At 38.0% G+C, this 18,055-nt stretch overlaps 1 protein-coding gene across 2 annotated transcripts; it reads right to left on the reverse strand.

The window, feature by feature from the left end:
• Window positions 1-486: 486 nt before the first annotated feature.
• On the reverse strand, window positions 487-17,700 carry CLDN1 (claudin 1). 2 transcript variants are annotated; one of them, XM_063704458.1, is made up of 5 exons: window positions 17,594-17,700; window positions 16,724-17,473; window positions 7,604-7,768; window positions 4,879-4,963; window positions 487-3,151 (listed from the first exon to the last, which is right to left on the reverse strand). In XM_063704458.1, the coding sequence occupies exons 2-5, from the start codon at window positions 16,944-16,946 to the stop codon at window positions 2,989-2,991; spliced, it is 636 nt and encodes a 211-aa protein (XP_063560528.1). In that variant the 5' UTR covers window positions 16,947-17,473; window positions 17,594-17,700; the 3' UTR covers window positions 487-2,988. The 2 variants fall into 2 exon arrangements, with proteins under 2 accessions (XP_063560528.1, XP_055237174.1); XM_055381199.2 differs by having other exon boundaries at window positions 17,565-17,648.
• Window positions 17,701-18,055: the final 355 nt, after the last annotated feature.

The raw sequence follows: 18,055 nt of genomic DNA on the forward strand, positions 1-18,055 counted from the left end.
AACAGGCCACACTTAAGGTTGTCAGTTATTGATACTTTAAGATAATGAGTGAATGAGTTCCGTCACATCCTTATGGGGTAGTTTTGATCATCATCATTAAGAAACAATAATGGGTTTCCAGCAGCTGTCTTTCACTCTTCCACCTTTGTGAGGAACAAAGCCACTTAAGTTTGCACAGTGCTTTACAGTTCACAAAATATCTTCATATCTTATCATTTATTATTGTATGTCCCCTTTTTATAGATGAGAGAAAGTATTAAGTAACATCTCCTGGCATCCTCTTCTATTACCACCCTTGATGAGGAACTCAAAAATTTGAGAGAAATAGGGCATTCTAGTGGGTGGAGCCACTCAAATTTGATAGATGGGCCAGAGGCATCATAGTTCTTTCCCAGGATCATGGTGAGTCAGATCCTGTCCCAAGCCACCTCCTCTACCAAGAATGGCAATCTTGCAATAAATGATTAGAAAACAAGCCAATAATCCTTTTTTTAAATTAAAAAACGATTTATTGAAAAAGAGTAATGCTTTATACAAATTCCCATTATAAAACCCCAAAATGTCTATTGGTCTGTTTCCAGGTGTGGTAGAAGAATATAAAAAGATCGAAATTGGATAAATTCTATTGTAACAATTTCGTTGGTCATTTTGGGCCATACAATTTTTTTGTAATGTTTGGTAACTGATATCCACATGGAATTACACTCACATATCATGAAGATCTATGTATGTGGCAAATGCCATTTAAATTTTAACTTCCAAAAGCATATATTCTCAGGTTTGGAAGGCACACTAAAATTTATTAGGTCCAATTCCTCATAAGACACGGTGGCTGACTTTCCTTGTGTAGTTTATTATGAAGTACCATTTCCAAACTAACTATCCTAGCAGCGTCAGCTGCCAGCTAACAGCAAGAGCTCTGAGGGCATCACTTAACAGATAGCACCTTACGAGTTATTATGATTCAAAAATCTCCCTTGCTGTTGGATTTACCAACACGTAGGCTTTTATTTCTTCCCATTACATCTGTTTAGCCACAGAAAGCACTGGGCCATACTCACTGCAGAAGATAAGACTTCCTCAGAATCTTATTCGTTTAGTGCACTCAATTTTACTTCACTGTCTCATCACTTGAGAGACTGGTTAAGGCAAGAAACCCATTTCTTAACATTTTTTTTTTATTTTTAAACATTTGAAAAGCAACACCAAAACGTATGCAGTTAATTCCTCAATTCTTTCCCTCAGTATAGCACTTTTTAAATTACAAAACCACACTTACATGTATTCTATCTCACTGGATCCCCACAACATCACTGTGAGGTGGGCAGATCAGGAATTACAAACCACCTCTTACAGATGAAGCAATGAGCTTACAGCAGCCAAATGCCTTGCTCAAACAGACGGTGATTGATAGCACCAAGACTCAAATCCAGGTCTCCAGACACCAGTGCCAACACCCTTTCCATTACATCATCTTGCTCAAGTGAAATAGCATTCTGTACAGACTGGAAAAGTAAGAGCAGTTGTTAAAATGGAACAGAGCACAAACATGTCAGACACAGCTGAAAGAATGGAAATAGACTGGTAGAGAGAAGAAGGCACTGAACCACATGAAGGTATGTGTGTAGGTTTTGTTCAGTGGAAATAGACTGGTAGAGAGAGGAAGGCAGTGAATCACATGAAGGTACGTGTGTAGGTTTTGTTCAGTGACTTCTTCAGTGACTCAGCCAGCTGAGCAAATAAAGACACTACATAGGCATAGTTCATGTTCAAAGAATGAGAGTAATATAAACTAATTAATATTCACACTACCTCTTCTAACTGGTTAAGTATCATTATCTCAATTTGGCAGATAGAAAAAAGAGGTAGAAAGATTAAGTGACTTGCTTACAGCTACAGAGAGAATATTTGTCACCAGATTATCACTCCAGAAAGTCTAGCACTTTGTTCAGACGAACAGACCACACCTTATTAGGAAGATACAAAATGCATGATAATTACACTTGGGAAAACAATACAATTAAGGAATGGGGAACAAAACGGTAGTTTAGGGGGATATAAAACTATGAATAAGTAGCTTAAAAATTCAATCAATAAAATTGTGTTACAACACCTGGGGGAACAGCATGCAGCTACTCAATTGGACAAATATTTTCAAAGCAAACAAGAGTGCTATGGGTCAGAGTACAGGGATTGTGTGGGAAGGTCAACAGGAATGTATCACTTTGGTCATGCAGAAAGATTTGCCTCCAAAGTTCTGATTTGTAATAAATTCTTCTTGGCTTTAGAAACTAAAATGTAGGCTATGAAATGTGTTAGATTCAGGGGATAGAGACCAATGAAACACAAAACAAATAAGGGCTTAATAACGATGCAAGTGCTATAAGATTATGGTAAAAAATAAAATAAGTATATGAAAAGGGCACGCATGAAGAACTGAAAGAATTCATCCTTGGTAAATTAGGCTAGGTCTTGTGGCAAAGGCACCAAAAGCTAATGAAGAAGAGTAAATGATATTTGACTGTTACATATGTATGTATAGACAAAAAAGAAAATATACCAATAAACATCTTCATCAGTATGGAATTAAATACATTTACCTATTTTAGAGATACTTTAAGTATGCTAGTATCAACATAATGAGAAGAGTATTTTACTGTCTATTTTTAATAGAAAAACATGTATATATACATATCTATATATATTTAAGGAGCACCCCTTCCCCCATTTGAGTATGATTACTCAATGGGAAGCAGTAATACAAATGGAAAAATCTTCCCTCCTATATTGAGGAAAGAAGATAAAATAAGATTAAGCCATGTTTAGCACTGAGTATTTTAACACATGGGTTTTTTGTTGGTTTGTTTGTTTTGTAATACCATACTGCAGATTACAATACCCAAAATTCTAAGGTCCTAATGTTAATGATAGTATCTCAATGTCCATTTTCAGTTTGTTCCAACATGATTTTCTCCTTTTGCCTCTGTGTCACACGTAGTCTTTCCCACTGGAAGGTGCAGGTTTTGGATAGGGCCTTGGTGTTGGGTAAGAGGTTGTTTTTCGGGGACAGGAACAGCAAAGTAAGGCACCTCCCAGAAGGCAGAGAGAAGCAGCAGCCCAGCCAGTGAAGAGAGCCTGACCAAACTCATACCTAAAAGGAAAAACCCATGTGCTTGTTAATCAGTGAATTATTGGCAACTTTTCTAGTATAATAAAAGGAAAAAAATCCATACTCATTGTATTTTTTTCATTGAAAATAACCCCTGAATATCCCTTGGGAAGTACTTTAAGATTTCTGAACATATACACAAAAGAATGTTTATATTGCAATTGGTGACAATTTGCAATAGTAGATCAGGAAATAACACATGTAATACCAGGTTAATTACACAAATAATTCCAAGGACTTTTCCATACATAGGATACTTGTAAAGCATGTTTATATGTTTTAGAAGTAGGGTTTGGATCATGGTTCCTAGGCTGAAACTTAGCGAAGGAAGCTTTATCACTAAGTAGTAATCATATTCTATAAAGAAACTGATAGAGCATAATGGAGATAATCAGAGCTTTGAACAGATGATCCATTGGTCCCAGGCACCTATACAATCTGAAATCCAAATCTTATGGTTTTGTAAAGAAAAGTTCTAAGCAGCCCATGAACCATTCTGGATTAAGCTGATCCAGGCAGATGTATTAAAGCAGACACTTAGGGTGGGGTATCTGTGAGTGATTATGGACAATACGGAAGAGTAGAGAAGGGTTGGTTCTATAAGTTATAAGGCCAAGTCTAAATCCTGATGCAGACTCTCAACTGCTGCAATTCTGGGATAGCAACTTCACTTCTCAGCCTCAGTTTCTCCTACTCTCAAAGCAGGATAATCCCACCTGCCTCAATAGACTGCTTTTAGGATCACATGCAATAATGTAAATAACAATTGCAAAATGGCTGGCAATTTATAAAGTGCTTTTCTGTGCATTACTGGTGTTATTACCTTGGTGAAATTTTAGCCTACTGACCTCTAGCAGTTTCTGTTCTTACACTGTAAATCTTATGGGATGGGCTCCAACACAACCATTGCAGTATGTGTTCTCCCATATGTGGGTGATTATATAAAAAGAAACACATCTTATCTCTCCAAACACTGAGGTTTTTCATCCATTCATCTAAGCACTCAACAAACAATAATTATATTTTAACATCCTGACTGAATGTAGTTATTAGGTGTTAAAGATGTGAAGACAGTGAGATGAAGAGCCTCGTCTCTGATTAAAGAATGTTGTTACATGAGAGCTAAGAATCAGCTCAACTTGCACAACCTGCAGTATTAAGAAAGATGACCTTTGTAAAGCCAATTTTACAGTTGTGAAAGAACAAAAACTTTCAAGGTGGTATCTGAACATACTAAAAACATACATTATAGCTTTACATGTAAAAATGAACTGTTGGGAATGAAGTATTATTAATTAACCCCTATAGTAGTACAATTTTTCTCAATGAATCATAAACTGTGCATTAGTTACAAATAATCATAGGTAGGTGTTGTAAACTTCAGAATACACTTCAAAAAGGAAATTTCAAATATATTAACATCTTTATTAATATTTGAAAAAACAAACAAAAGAAAGCCCAGTATACAGTTGAAAAGCACAGAGCTTGAAACTTTTCTACTTTGGAAGGTATTTTGTCATCAATACACGGTGTTAAAGCAATTATCAAACTCATTTTGACATAAGTCAGAGATCATTTAAATTGTTTGTAGGTTTAACATAAAATTCTTGAAAGCAAATCTGGGAAATGATGACACTAGCAGGACTTTGTAAAATATAAAAAGGGCATTTTCTCAGAAAACAAACTATTTTAGGCCTGAATAGCGTTACCTGGCATTGACTGGGGTCATAGGGTCGTAGAATTCTTGAACGATTCTATTGCCATACCATGCTGTGGCAACTAAAATAGCCAGACCTATAGAAATTCAGAACAAAAGACTGTTAATCACCATGGAACACTAAGCCTAAATACACAACCTTGTAAACCAAAACATATTTTGCAAGAATTAAATCTCATCAATAGTGTTATCTCATCAATATCAAAATAAAATAGACATTTTTATTTAGGTATTAGGGAGATTAGAAGTCCAGATATGATTTATTCCAAGTATCTATTAAAATATAAAAAAATACTAGGTTAGCATTAGACAAAATTTATACTTTTTTATGATATCTTGGCACAAATAATTCTTTTTTGGAAACAATTAGGCAGGTGTATGTTGTACAAAATCTCTTTTAAATATGCTGTTATACATTAGGATACTAAACTACATTTGATAAAACTATTGTCATTATTAGTACAGATAGAATTACTTGCAAAAGGGGAAGATGAAAACTCTTCTATGTTCTTGATCAAACTCAAAATTTACATTTCTGCAGAGTCAAAAGGAATGCAAGCAGCTAGATAGAGTGAGATCAGGACATGTCTCAGAATGGACCAGAATACTTGCATTACTACTGCCCCATTGGCCAAGGGAATACCTGATATAGGTATAGGTTGGCCTGAGATTTGTTGAGGGTGCCACATCAGATCAATTTATGCAACCCAATCTCAATTTCCCATGGCATTTTATATTCAATGATAGAAATCATTTAGTCAAAATCATTCACTTAATCATTTATAAGATGTATAAAATACTTCATTTTTTTATCAAAAAAGTTAAATAACTTTTTTGTAGTAATTCTAAGCATTCATCAATATAGACAGATTAGATGTTTCTATGCTACTGCCTCTCCCCAGCCAAAAACATGGTCCAATGTAATTGCCTCTAGACATGACAGAAAACACTATTGCTTTTGGCTTCTCAAATAGACCATGCGAATGGTCTTGAACTTGTGATGCTTACTCCTAAGAGAAGTCCCTGAAACTGGAATAGGAGTGATGCAGTCACATGTGGGAGTTACAAGAAGGCAAGCGAAGGAAGAATGCAATGCATTTCATCCTCATCGTCTTCCAAGCACTTCATACACTTCATGCCACGATGGCCACAAAGATTACTATTCGCAGCCTTTGATATAAGAGTAAATTATTGGGAATAAGACACTATCCATGCCTTTTCAGAGAGGAGGCAATTTGTATTTGGGTAAACTGAGAGACTGGTCGTTTTAAACTAACCACATCTTTAGCAAAGCCACAGATACTCTTCCTCAATTACTGGTTAAACTGACATATTATACTGAAGCAAAAGCCCCTACAAGTCTTCTGTCAAAAAGAAAATAAGAAAATAAAGTCTATTCTAGTTTTTTTCTATTAGTAGATTTGTATCATTAATTATATCTGTTATTTTTTAAAAATAATATACTATAATATACTACATATATAATATATGCATCTAATACCTAATATACAGAACATATAGTAGTCTATTATTATAGCTGTATAATTTATATGGAGATTATCAACATATATAACACAGTGTATAGATATAAAGATATATATATACACACAGGGAGATTGCATATGTATGTACATATACACACACGTAAATATACATACACTATACTTTTTTAAATAAGCATTATTATAAAGCTTTGAAATAATGCTGTCCATGTTTTCTGACTTTGATTTTCTCAAATGACACACAATGTAACTTATCAATCAACACTTGAATTAAAAAACAGATATTTCTTTTCTTTTCTTTTTTCTTTTTTTTTTTAGACAGTCTTCTGTTGCTTAGGCTGGAGTGCAGTGGTGCGATCTCGGCTCCCGAGTTGAGGTGATTCTCATGCCTCAGCCTCTGGAGTATATGGGATTACAGGTGTGCACCACCACACCCAGCTAATTTTTGTGTTTTTAGTAGAGATGGGGTTTCACCATGTTGGCCAGGCTGGTCTTGAACTCACGACCTCAGGTGATCCGCCCTCCTCAGCCTCCAAAAGTGCTGGGATTACAGGCGTGAACCACCACACCTGGCCTAAAAAACACATATTTATTTTCAATGGAAAATATAATATTATTTTATCAAAAAAATTTAAAGGTATTTCTGTATTTTTTTTTCCTAACTGCTTTAAACTGACCATTCCAACAGGCCACCTCTACTCCAGTTGGCCTTTCTTTTCGTTGATCTACAGGCACATCCTGTTTATTCTCGAATTAGATCTGCCCAGCTGGAATGCTATCCTTATTTTTCTCCAATAATCCCAATCCTTCCATCCCTCACAGACCTGAAGGGTTCACATATTCTTGAGTTTTCTCTCACTACTCCCCATCTTTTCCACGTAGTATCTGTGGAGACACCATAGGAATTATCTGAATTACATGAACTTCCTCCTTAGCGTTTGCTAAATAGTGAACAACTTTCTTCACTGGAAGAGACTGGTTCTAACAAACCAGTTGCCACTTGAAACTTCAACCAATAGACGTGTCAGATGTGAGCAGAGCTCTCACATTTTCATTTAGTTTGTGTTTGAGAACATGAAAGTCAACTGGACTTCAGGTCTATGTTTGCAGTTTGCCTTAGAGACTGAAATCAAGTGTAATGAATCCAACGTAATAGATTTCAAATCATACCAGGAACAGGTTAGTAAGGTGAAAGGGGGGCACAGCCTCTATTACCTGCAAGAAGAAATATCGCGCCCCCAATGACAGCCATCCTCATCTTCTGCACCTCATCGTCTTCCAAGCACTTCATACACTTCATGCCAACGGTGGCCACAAAGATTGCTATCACTCCCAGGAGGATGCCAACCACCATCAAGGCACGGGTTGCTTGCAATGTGCCTGGCAGAAAACATTTTAAAACATGTAAAAATATGCTTGGACCAACAAGAGAAAAATGGAAGAAGACCAAGTATGTGTCACTGTTGTATGGAAGAGAGAAAACTGGACTAGGAATCTAGAGACCCCAGTCATACTGATGTTTCCACTGGTAACCCAACATACAGTATCTTCTCCAGAAAAACAAATGCCAGGCTGGATGATGAAAAAGAGATCCCTCCGCTCCAACATTTTATGTTTCCAACATTAAATTTAAAATCAACTGGAAAATTAATTAATGATCTAATTGAATAGGGTTAGCTGAACTAATACATATTTATTTTTTACTAAGGGATTTTCATCCTTGCTAAGATAATTTTAATTTTAAGTAACAATCATATATACTATCCTGGATGTTAACTATTTGTAATCAAAATGGTTTACAGTATATCTTTGATATTAGTCACCAGCTTTACACCCCAATCAGTAAGCTTCAGAAAAACTGGATGAATTGGAAGATAAAAAATAAATGTTTTATAGATTATCATGGCTGGATAAGCAGTATGTGTATCTCCAGTGATGTGAATAGGAGGAGTGGGGAAGAATATAGAAGTCATTTTCTTAAAACTAAACAAAATAACCTTTGAGATGTTACCTTGGGACATAGTAGTAGATTCATATTCAAAGACATCACTAGTTTTTAAAACTATTTAAGCTGCCATGTTGTAAAATAGCACACACAATAATTCAATGTAGTGTTTCTCAGGATTCCATTTTTTCTAATTTCCCATCATTATTTTTGGTGTACTAACTCATCAAATAAACAGGGTCAAGTTTGAGAGATTATCACTATGTTTCTTAAAGAGTAAAAGCTTGATGCCATCATTGTGGCATAAACGCACAGACTTTTAAATATGAACTGAAACTATGCTGGTTAGAAGATTTTGTTTAAATTCTAGATTTATGTCCTCCTTTAATTAAAGATCACTATATCATTGACAGTGATAATATGTGACAAGTATTTTTTGCATATATAAGTATTTTTTAGCTTTAATAAACTATACTATCTTGAGCAAGAAACTTAGTATTGTTTGGAATAATATTTCAATTATATAAGTAAAATATAAATTATATCTTTATCCAGTGGACTGGAACAATTGACTCCTTGATGGTCTTTAAAAGTGGCTGAGATGTTGGAAAGGTTTTGTATCTCAATATCTAATCAGGCCTAGGCTTAGTGTTAATATTGTCAAGATTGACAACTTACGTCACCAATCATAATTGAAGCTAAATATTTCTAAAACTTCATTAAATCTTGATTTACTGATTTTCTGTCTTTGCTATAACCAGGCAATCTATGATAAAATTATAGTAATCTCTTTATTTTTCTTTTTTTGAGATAGAGTCTCGCTCTGTTGGCCAGGCTGGAGTGCAGTGGTGCGATCTGGGCTCACTGCAACTTCTGCCTCTGGGGCTCAAGCGTTTCTCATCCCACAGCCTTCTGAGTAGCTGGGACTACAGGCACGAACCACCATGCCCGGCTAAGTTTTTTTTTTTTTTTTTTTTTTTTTTGGTATTTAGTAGAGATGGATTTCACCATGTTGCCCAGGATGGTCTCAAATTCCTGAGTTCAGGTGGTCTGCCCACCTCGGCCTCCCAAAGTTCTGGGATTACAGACATGAGCCACTACGCCCGGCCATAATCTCTTTCTAAAAAGTATCAAAGGTATTGTTTACAGTATTTGAGAGATATTTTTGAAGCCAACGTTAAGTTTTACTTGATTTCATTTAAAAATAAAAAAGAGACTTCCTGATTCCCCTCACACACTGACCTCCTCATAAGCATGTATGGGCACACATGCACACTGACCCACACACTTATCTCAAGATTCCAGGTGGCAGAGGAACTGCTGGATCAAAACACATGTTCCACGGACCACAGGTTTACCAGGAAGGAACTGAAGCTGCTTGTAAGGTTATTACACAACTTTTTCCTTGGAATCACAAGCCATACTGTGGTATGAAGAGGAAAGTACCAAGGGCTCCATGGTTAAGGTATGTCCTCTTTCTGATGGATGGTTTTTGCAAAGGCTATCATTATTGGAAAATAACGAATAAAATAACTAAACTCATACATAACACAGATTTCAGATGTGGTCCTAAGATTACACTTGGAAGGAAAATATTTCAGGCAGAGATATGCCTGAAGAGGAGATGCTGAAAGTAACAAAGATGCTCCATGTCTGGAGGATAGGGAAACCACATATCTCAGTTTGCCTGGAACAGTCCTAGCTTTAAAGTTTAAAGTCCTACATCCTTAGAAGGCCCTCAATCCTGAACAAATTGGGAGAGCTGGTCACCCTAATGCAGGATGATAGGATGTGCAAAGTAAAACGAAGTTTAGCAAGGTGGGCAGAAGGCATATGTCATGCAGAACTTTGCAAATTAGGGTAAGAAGATGGATTCTATTCTAAGTATAATCAGAAGTCATATGATTATCTTGAGAAAGGGGCGACATGATTTTTACTGTCAGCATAGAGATCACACAATCAATAAATATTTCTATGACAGCACTTCAAGCATCTATAGCATCTTACACTTCACAGCCTCCTCCATTTTATTTTTTCATAAATACTCTTTTTCAACCTTTTATTAATCATTTTAGATGTTTTCTCTGATCTTGCTCCAAGTTTTTCTCTTTGTTCAAGTTGCGGGGCCCCAAACTGGACCAGTTTATAGAATAATCACACAGATCTTTTCTTCAAGTAAAAACAGAAGGTCACTTGCCCGGCAGGTCTGAGCACTTAGATCGCAGGGTAGTCTTCAAGAGAAGTCTAACCAGGCATCAATCTCATGAGTCAGACTGCGTAAAACCCCTGATCTCCCAGGCAAGGAACACACGTGCATAAACTACTCCAGGGCCCTTACTGCACCCACCTGGAATGATCTAATATTCACATTTTTAATCTCTAAGTTTTTGCCCATTAAGTTCTCAAAGAAAACACATTTGATTCATGTCAAATCTATCTTGCCACTTCATCTACAAAGTGTTCTTTCCAAGGGGCTGGGGACTGATATTCTGTTCTATGATTGCTAAGAAACTTATCAGGTTTCCTTTCTCTATAGAATAATATATTATTTGCATAATACACAAAAAGTAATGGAGAAAATGGAAAACACAATATTTAAGAATTGCATAAACCATAGAAATGAGATCCTGCTTTGTTTTTTAAAATGTCGTTTTGCAAAGTAATATTTTCACTTACATCCTGGCAACTATTGACTTAGACAATTTATTTGTATGTTCCAATATTAGATTTGCATCAAACCCAAAATCTTGCTTTGCTTCATTGGAGATATTTGGATAAATTCTTAAGTATAGTTATATGTGAGGAAAATGCAAAAATAATATACACATGTAGTCACGCACAAAAAGCTGAGACTTAAAACAGCACGAAAACTCACAAGCAAGGCGTAGGTAATGATAGGTTACAAGTCAAAGTAAGCAACTATTGTGTTACAAGTTACAAGTGTTTTATGTGCAGATCAAATCTAAATTGCACAGTTTTAAGCTGGAAACAGATGAATACCTTCACATCATAGAAGTGTTTTAAATCAGAGTTGTAAAGTATGTAATCATGAACTCCTGGATGATTTGAGTCAGATATTTATTCCTATTTCCATCTAAAGCACCAAGCACAGTACTTGAAAAGTCACATGGATTTATCAAATTTCAATAAATTTAAATTAGAACATGTCTTTATCCTTTAAAAAACTGTACCAATATGATAGGTAAAAATACTTATTCTCTTGTGTTTAGCTTAATTTTTGAAATAATACTGAGAAATACCTCCCTTGAGAGCCTGGTATGCTAAAATCTTGCTACTAAAAGCCAGACTTAGCTTAGGTCACTGAAAACTAGAAACTCATGCAGATAATACAGATTGTACTTTTTGCTTATTTTGATCTATTTTTTAAAGTATGTATCTAATGAGCTTCAAAGCTGAAGTTTTGTTTCTTTTTGCCCTAATGGAATGATGAGTGGCAGAGCAGAGAAGTTAAAAGGGATGTTTGAAAGCTATAAAACAACATTTTGGATAAGATAGATGTTGTATAGCCTTGCAATATTAACTTTGAATTGGTCTGATTAGAACAAACCTAGGAACAAACATATTCCTTTTCTCACCTCTTAAATTTGCAGCTAACTCTACAATATTATGACCACTGACTAAAGTCGTCTATGGAGAACCTGGTTAGCAAACATTTAAAAAATTACACTATTTTTTCTCATCATTATTCAGCAGTAAACAGAGAAGGCAGTCTTTTAATTATATTTAGCTAGACTGACAATCTTGAGATTAAAGACCCCCTAAGGAGTTCTCATCATTTTCCACCTGAAAGTATAATTAAAAGTAAATACTTACAAAGATCTCTACTTATAAGACAAGAAGTGAGTTGGAAGTTACTGATCTACTACAGTTAGGTTAATCAACAAATGTGTAGAAAGACAGACATATATGTAATTTTTCTAAAGCTTGAAAGTCTTGCTACACAAGTAGCAGAGTCTACTATCAATACCAGACATTGTTTATGCTATTTTCTAGCCATATTACCTTAGGTTCTATATATCATAAACAAAATATAGTCATCTCTTGGTATATAAGGGTGATTGGTTCCAGGACACCCACAGGTAACTAAATCTGCACATGCTCAAGTCCTACAGTTGATCCTGTGGAAGCCTTGTATACAGAAAGTCAACCCTCCCTACATGCAGGCTTTGGACTCTCAGATACTGTATTCTTGATCGGTATTGGTTGAAAGAAATCCACCTATAAGTGGACCCTTGCTGTTCAAACCTGTGTTGTTCAAATGTTGACTGCAGATTCCAATTCTCCCTTTGCATCTGGAGTTGCTTAATAAGTATTAAGTGAATAAATGAACTGATGATTGGGTGCCTAGAACAAAAATATTGTACTTTCTTCTCCCCTGCAATTAAATGAGCTCAACATAGACAGTCACAGAAGTGTACTCCCCTGGCTTTTCTCCATATTAAATCTTTTACTTTTACTGAAGTTCAAAGTTTCATAAAAGTCCTAATCATTAGCATTTCCCTCTTATTGGTGCATGAGGTGATGGTCACCAGATGTGACCTCAGAATGTAAGCAAAATCAGGAGTGAAAATGATCCTGGATGAGGCAGGATGTACCACTTTTCAGGATGTCCTCAGAAGTTTTGCTACCTTTCTTGTTTGTGTGTTTCTTCAAGAAATTTTCTCAGAATTAAGTTGATGCTTCTATATTACCTCCACTATATTTCCTTAATCACTCCAATTAAGGAAACCTAAGCTATGTGACTTGCCTCTTCCCCTTCAATCACTGAAGTAATAACAAAGAATGCTGGCACTGGAAGGAATCTTAGAACTCATCTTAGCTGCACCATCCTTAGCAGCAAGAATAGGGCCTAGCTTGCATCTGTTGAATGGATAAACGAATCATAGATTCATCTCCCCATTCCTCCCACTCTGCCCTATTTTATAAGTGGAGTAACTACTTGAAACCAGGGAGATCAAGTGGCTCACCATTATACACTTGGCTACTTAGTGCCAAACCACAGTAAGAATAGAGAATTTCTGATCTCAAGCCTGGATTTTTGCTTCAACTTCCATTATTCTAAGAGTCAGAACTAATTTATGAAGTATATCTGAACACCAATGGCCCTTCGAGTACCCTCGGTTCAGCAGGCATAACGCATCTGGAGAAGCATAAATAGGTGCCCTCCTCTCCACTTAGGCTTCAAAGACTGTCCACGTCAGTGATTTTGTCTCTCTGATTGAGCCTGACATCATGGTGAGAGTGCTGGGAAAGCTCACAGCCACCAATACTCATTAAGCACACCTACACACATGTGGATTCATGCAAAGCAAGTTAAACAGGCTAGAGGAGCTTATAAACAAATTACAGAATCTCAGGGTTCGGTGAGATTGAGAGAGAGTCTAGCCTAACCTCCCATTTGTCTGGTGCTTGGATCTTCCCTACAACATTCCTTCAAAATGCTTATTTATTCTCTGCTTGCACACCTCCCACCATGCAGCCTCCTACAGCAGCTCAATCTTTGGACAGCTCTAGCTATTAAAGTCAAGTAAGAAGAAGAATTTAAGCAAGCACATAAAATTGGCGCTAGCTTCCTAAAAGTTTGAGAATTAGACGAAAACAAGGCGAGAGGTACAGGTGAATCAAGAAAAGTCTATTACAACTGTATCTGGCACTTTTTGTATATTCCAACTTTCAGCTACAAGAATCCCCAGGGTCAATAAAATCACATACTTTGGATGAAATGGAAATTGTATCAGCCATTGTAAAACTACAATACACAATGTGACATTTGTTTCCCCAGGAAGTTCCTCAGTTACATTTTCATAAACCGCTTGGCAAGAACTACCTAAAAGAAGAAGCCTTGCTCTATCTCATTTTGTATTTACTGTATACACTATTAGCACACTGTATTCCTTCAGATACTTTATGAAGGTCGTATGCTTTTTATGACCTACCCTACATAAAGCAGGGAAACAAGAGATTTTAATACTTCCCGTGCTAAAGCCCTGCATCTGGACTGGAAGACATCAAGTGTGCTCTACTGGGAAAGACAGCAAGGTACAATTTCGGGAAACCCACAGCTAAGCTTTTCACCTAAACACACTTAATGAAATGCAGCTTTTTTCTGAGGGATACTGCTTAAATATACACACATAACCCTTTTCATCTCTACATGTAACAAAACTGTACCAAAACCAGCCAATGAATCACCATCCCAGATCTCTACAGCTGGTGGGCGTAAACACCACTGCTCAGGCAGAGAAATGAAGTAAGGTTTCCTGGGTTCTATCCAAAAGCATCCCGTGAGTCACGGCAGGTTAGAGGAGAACACCTGTGAGTCAAGGGTCCCTCTTCTGAGAATGGGTTTTGAGAGAAAGGCCTAAGCCACACCTTGGATAAACTATGGCTTTAAGTAAAATAAAAGTGGATTCTGATCTGGAGTTTTAAAAAAAGAAGAAGACATCTCTAAAGTGTGTGTGGGGGGGTAGGTGTTTAGTCCTTTCACCCTAGTTTTAAAAACTGTAATAACTACATTAACCAAAAAATGAAAGTAAAACATTTTAACACGTTATCATGTGTAAGGACGATCCATTTGAGTATTTACAACATAGATCAATCTGATTTCATTTGGTCATTTCAGGAAGTTAAAAGAAAACCTATTTAAAGATGTTGAAAAAGAACTATTTTGATCAGAGGAATAAAACTGACATTGAGACCTCTCTGGAATTGTCCTTAGAAACCTCCACCTGCCAATTCCTTAACGTGGTACCTAAAATGCCTGACACCGTTTCCTCAAATATATTTATCTTTCCATGGAGAAATTCAATAATTATTACCAAATTTTTCATTTTATAAGTACAAATATAACCCCTGAGGGCAATGAGCAACACATAATTACTAAACTTATGGATTGGTTTTGGTGTAAGGAAGTCCTAATATGAGACCTTCAAAAGCTGAAATAATAACACTCAAAACAACCATGCACACTGACTGAGCAAATGCCACAGGTATTCAAGGTGTTCAAACAGATTTGGAACAGGTTTAATAACTCTAAACTATATGGCTTTTGATATACACTATTAAAAGTTGTCCCTTGATAGGAGGTAGACAAAACAAGTTAAGTAAACTTGAACAATGCCAGCACTTTTCACCCTTAGCACACAATGGGGGCCAGTGGGCAGTCACGTTTATCTAGGCAAAGACTAAGGGACCTTTTCTTCAAGTGAGTTAAAGGGCATAACAGACACATGATATAGGACAATTAATGTGATTTCTCAAGGAAGATACTCCAGCCGTGAATCATTATTATCTAAGTAAATGGGAATTTAATGACTTTTCTGACAAGGAACTCAAAACCTTTAATTTAAAAAAAAAAGTAAAAAAATTATCCTATTATCCTTCTTCCCACCATCCTTAGAAATATGTCTCTCTATACAATCATTTCCAGTTTTACAAGGGGTCACTGAACATCCATTACACAGAAATTTCTTTGTGGAAGATGGAAACCTAGGGAAGACCCACCTCTTCTTTCTCTCTCACTGCCTTCCACTCCCAGCTGACCTCTGATTTCATCAGCTATGACTATTTTGCTGCATTTCCCTTCAGTGCCTTTACTTTTTTCTTTGTATTATGTTGCGCAGGTTATTTAGAACCTTTCTTGTTAGCCTTTCCCCACCTGCCACCAACCTTCTCTTTCCAAGATAGCACTACACCATCAGCCTCTACAGAAGAGCTTGGGTCTGAAAATTAAAACTTTGGGGGAATCTCAAGCAGCTTCTCCAAAGAGTCTTGCAAGGGGCCTCCCTGCACTAACTGGATCTTATAAATTAAAAGAATCAACCTCAAGCATAAGCAGAAGACACTTACATAGGACATTTCCAGTAGGAATGTAACTTTTACTATGAAAAAATCATATTAAAGGTTAAAAAATTATATCTAATACTTGAGGATTATTTATTTAAGCTTGCACACTTGAGAAGTTACCAGGCTTCAAACTTTTTAAGTCATCCCATTTTCTTGTCTGAACTCTACCAATCCTCAATTTACCCCAAATCTCAGAATGCCTAGGAGAGGTCTAAGAGCTCAAGTTCAAGTTTGGCCTTCACTCCCTCAACTCGACCTACCAGCATAGGAATTTAGGATGAAGCCACACCTAGAGTGGCAGAAGTGTCACCCAGGGAGTTAGAGGCAAAACTAGAGCTTATGCCTGGGCGTCCCTTTCCTCAAACCAGGATTCTCTTCATTTCCTTATGACAGAGCACATGATCAGAAGACTTGATCAACTGAAGACTGATAACCATGGAATCACACAACAGAATGAGCCCATAAGGGAGCTGCAGGGGGACTGGGGCCTCTGGACGGCCTCTGTGAGGTGGGGGTGCACTCACTGCTCAGATTCAGCAAGGAGTCAAAGACTTTGCACTGGATCTGCCCGGTGCTCTGCGACACGCAGGACATCCACAGCCCCTCGTACATGGCCTGGGCGGTCACGATGTTGTCGCCGGCATAGGAGTAAATCCTCCACTGGGGCAGGGCAGTGCTGACGATGGCGCCGATCCATCCCAGGAAGGCGAGAATGAAGCCCAACAGCTGCAGCCCCGCGTTGGCCATGACTCGCTCGGGCGCCCGCGCTGGCTCAGGGGTGGCAGGTGCAGAAGGCGGAGAGTTTGCAGGTGCGCAACGTGGACTCCCGAAGGTGGCTGGGCCCCGCGGAGGAAGTTAAGGCGGGGAGCCCTGCTCGCTGCGCCGCCGCTGGAGAAGCTCTGGGTCGGGGTTGGGGTCCGCGCCCGGGGCGGCGCTGGAGTCTGGATAGTAGAAGTTGCAGTTGCTCCCAGGCTCAGGAACTGAGACGCAGAACCGCTGGGCGCCGCGATTTAAAGCAGCTCCGCCCGCCTCAGCCCCCGCAGCCGGGGAGCGCCCCCTGGCGGTTTCAGGGCGGCTCACCGAGAGGGCGCCGGGAGCGCCCGGTTGGGGAACGCGCGGCTGGCGGCGTGGGGACCACCCGGCAGGACCAGGCACCAGAGCTGCGTCCCTGCTCGTTTTCTCTCGTGGATCTTCTCGCTCCTGTGAGACGTTTCACGCTTTTCATTCATTCACTCCAATTATCCAAAAATTACTATGCACTGTACCCGTAAATCCTAAAAACAAAGGTGAAAAAATGATCCTTCAAGAGCTGCAGTTTTAGGTTTAATACTTTTTTCCCAATATCTTATTGAAAGGCATTTCTACCCAACTCCGCGTCTCCTCCCCCATCACACCATTTCTCTCTCCTTTGCTTAGCTTCCTCCCCCTTCTTTCCTCTCTCTGCTCTCTTCTGTCAAGGTCGTTCCATCACTTGTCTCTGTAAGGAGCCTCAGAGACCTTTACACTCTACAGATTGGGAAACAGACCCAGAGAGCAACATGATTTACACACACACACACACAAACAGACACACTCACGCACGGAGCATATCCAGCACTTGGCTCCCCTCCCAATCTGCTTTCCACTACATATCAAGTTGACCCAAAAATATCCCCTTTGATCTATGATTGTCCTTTTTGATGTATTATTGTCCTTATGAAACTGCAGCCTAGCAGCCCTTCCCTGCCAAACACCAACCTCCTCCCCACAGCAGTTATGTCTTAGAGCAGCAATTCATTATCAGAGGGACCTGGCCAGTGCCCCGCTCTCCCTGAAAGGTGTTGATTTTGTGAGTTATCAAATGTTGTTCGTCGCAG

Source organism: Gorilla gorilla, chromosome 2, assembly GCF_029281585.2.
Source record: "Gorilla gorilla gorilla isolate KB3781 chromosome 2, NHGRI_mGorGor1-v2.1_pri, whole genome shotgun sequence".
Taxonomy (NCBI): Eukaryota; Metazoa; Chordata; class Mammalia; order Primates; family Hominidae; genus Gorilla; species Gorilla gorilla.